Source organism: Melozone crissalis, unplaced genomic scaffold (genome assembly GCF_028551555.1).
Source record: "Melozone crissalis strain CALT ecotype California unplaced genomic scaffold, PUWL_Pcris_2 ptg000097l_1, whole genome shotgun sequence".
Taxonomy (NCBI): domain Eukaryota; kingdom Metazoa; phylum Chordata; class Aves; order Passeriformes; family Passerellidae; genus Melozone; species Melozone crissalis.
In genome coordinates this window covers 685,980-688,700 of record NW_026535874.1, presented here as the reverse complement: position 1 = coordinate 688,700, position 2,721 = coordinate 685,980, and the positions used below count along the sequence as shown (strand labels likewise).

The window sequence follows — 2,721 nt, the reverse complement described above, 5'->3', positions numbered from 1 at the left end:
GGCTCTCCCCCTTCTTTTATGGCAGAGGAATATCCCACATCCAAGGATCACAGAACAGGTCTTCCAGTGTGGGTCTGTCCAAGGAGTTCACGGATAAACACCACCTGATCAGGTCTTTGCACTCTGGGAAGAGAAAGCAGAAACTGCCGGTCAGCCAGAGAAGGCTCCTGTCTGCTTTGCCCCACTATTCCCACACCCAGGCCATGCTGGATGTGCTCAGAGCTGGGCCTAAACTTTCCCATCAATTCCCTGTTTTGGAGGAGAGCAGGACATGTGCCACCTCCTCAGCAGCTGCCAGAGCAGGATGCCCACTAGCCCGCTGCTGGCTCCCAGCACTGGGATTCCCCCCATGCCCAGAGAAGAGGATCCACCTTGAGAGAGCCCTTGTGGCAGCGGGAGCTGGCCCCAGCTGAGGTTCTGGCCCCTTCTGAAAGGGTGCTCCCCGCAGACCATCTGGTGCAGCAGGATGCCCAGGGACCAGACTGTTGCTGCCTCGCCATGGTACCAGCCAAAGTCGTTCCATTCCGGGGGGCTGTAGGACAGTGTTCCTATGGAATACAGATGGAGTTCATCAGGGGGATGCTGCTGCTCCCAGAGCCTGGCCCCAGCATCCCTGGGTGTGCGGGGGCTGCATCAGGGGCACACAGCGTGACCACTGCCCTCTCGCCAGCATCTGGGACTTGTGCACAAAGTTAGGGTTGGAAAAGAAGCCTCTGGTGTTGGAAGAGGGCAGCCCTGGCTAGGCCCGACCATGACATGCAAAGGAAAAACCCACTCCATGCTGGGGAAAAAACATGCCCTTATCCTCCCTGCCTGCATTTCCCCAAAAATAATATGAAGCCAAGGGAAACAGGGCGAGTGAAGCAGCCCAAGCCCTTCCTGTCATCTGCATACAAAAGTGGCTGGGGCAAAGGTTCCGCCCTCCCTCTCTGCTACCCCAACCCACGGGGCTTTTGGTTGGGCTGGCTGCCCCGGCCCAGCCCTAGTCCTGGGCAGAGTGGCTGGCAAAGGCTGCCAGCAGGGCTGGAAGATGGCTGCCCACCCAGCCCTGCTCTAAAGCAACCCAGCTGAAGATTCAGTGTCCTGACTGGCAGCAAAAGGGAGAATCCCCGCTGCCACAGCCAGCTTGGGCTGGGAGATGTTGGGCCATGAGATGTCAGCAGCGGGAGCACAGCCCTCTGCAGGCTCACCTGCAAAGTGAGTGTAGACTGTGTCCTGCAGGTAGGTGCCACAGCCAAAGTCAATGAGTTTGGCCTGCCCGGTATCCAGGTCAACCAGGATGTTCTCTGGTTTGATGTCGCGGTGCAGGACCCCGCAGCTGGTGCAGTGCCGCACGGCCTCCAGCACCTGGCGGAACAGCTCCCGTGCCACCTCCTCAGGCAGGAACCGCCGTGCCCGAATGAAATGATGCAGGTCCTGACACCGCTCTGGCCGCTCCAGCACCATCACGATGCAGTTGGGGAGCTCGAGCCACTCCAGCAGCTGGACCACACCGGGGAAGCCAGTGGACACCCTGGCCAGCAGCACGATCTCCAGCGGGGCGCTGGTGCCGTCGGGCTGCGGGAGGAGCACGATGCCGTCAGTGGGGCCGATGCCGTGCCAGGCCTGGGGAAGCCCTCAGCCAGCCCGGGATGCTCTGCGCCCTGCGCTGGCCCCACGCCCGCTCTCTCTCGGGGCGTCCTGGTGGCTCCCACCGTGCCGGGCGCCGGCTCATCCCCGGCCGGCAGCCCCGGCTGCTGGCCCTGCTCACTCACCAGCTCGCCCCAGTGCCGGACGCGGTTCCGTGGCACCCTTTTGATGGCCACCTGCAAGCCAAGGGCAGCAGCGGGGTGAGCTCGCCGCCCGCACTGCCAGCCCCATCCTCCGCCCTCCGCCCTCCTCCTCCTCCATCCCCTCCTCCTGCGCCCGCCGCCGGCCCCGCCGCTCACCGGGGCGCCGTCCGAGAGCCGCGTGGCCGCGAAGACTCTGCCGAATCCGCCGCGCCCCAGCAGCGATCCCAGCCTGTACCGCTCCTGCAGGGCCTCCTGCGCCGTCCCTGCGGGCGGGACGCGGCTGTCAGCGCTCGGCCCGGGGCCAGCAACGGCCCCCGAGCGCTCCTCACCCGCCCCGGGCCGGCCATGCCCAGGCGTTCCATCTTCGGAACGCGGCACGGGAGGCTCGGGGCTGGCGGCCGCGCTGCCGAGCGGCGGAGCTCGGGCCGGGGAAGCCGCAGCGGAGGCGGCGGGAGCGGCCGCGCCGCCTGTGTCCTCCGCGGGCCGCGGGAGGAGCCGGGGCCGGGGCCGGGGCCGGGGCCGGGGCCGGGGCCGGGACTGGACTCTGCGTCGGGTCCGGGGCCGGGCTCGGGCCAGGCGGAGGCAAAGGGCGGCGATGCCGCCCCGGCCCCAGGCACTGATGCCCGCCCAGCAGCGCCACCGCCAGTACAGCCTGAGCCGGGCGCAGGCGAGACCGCGGCGGGACGGCCGGGGCCGGGCACGGGGCAGCCCCGCCCGGGGCCGGAGGCGGGCCGGGGGCATGGCCGAGCCCGGCAGGGGAGAGGGAGGCGGGGAGAGGAGAGGGACGCTGGGCAAGGGACCCCGAGAGTAGGGTGCCCAACAGCGGGAAAGGGAGAGAAAGAGAGAGAGAGAGAGAGAGAGAAAGACTATTCAAAACTATCTGTTTTGCTGCTGCTGCCGCTACTGCTGCCGCTACTGCTGCCGCCGCTGCTGCTGCCGCCGCTGCTGC

At 67.0% G+C, this 2,721-nt stretch overlaps 1 protein-coding gene across 1 annotated transcript; it reads right to left on the bottom strand.

Annotated features, from left to right (window-relative positions):
• Positions 1-435: 435 nt before the first annotated feature.
• LOC128947355 (serine/threonine-protein kinase pim-1-like) lies at positions 436-1,533 on the bottom strand (the record flags this gene model as incomplete). The annotated part of the gene is made up of 2 exons (XM_054291608.1): positions 436-548; positions 1,191-1,533. Coding segments are annotated over 2 exons (456 nt in total), but the record flags the coding sequence as incomplete, so codon positions are not given.
• Between the last annotated feature and the right edge of the window lie 1,188 nt (positions 1,534-2,721).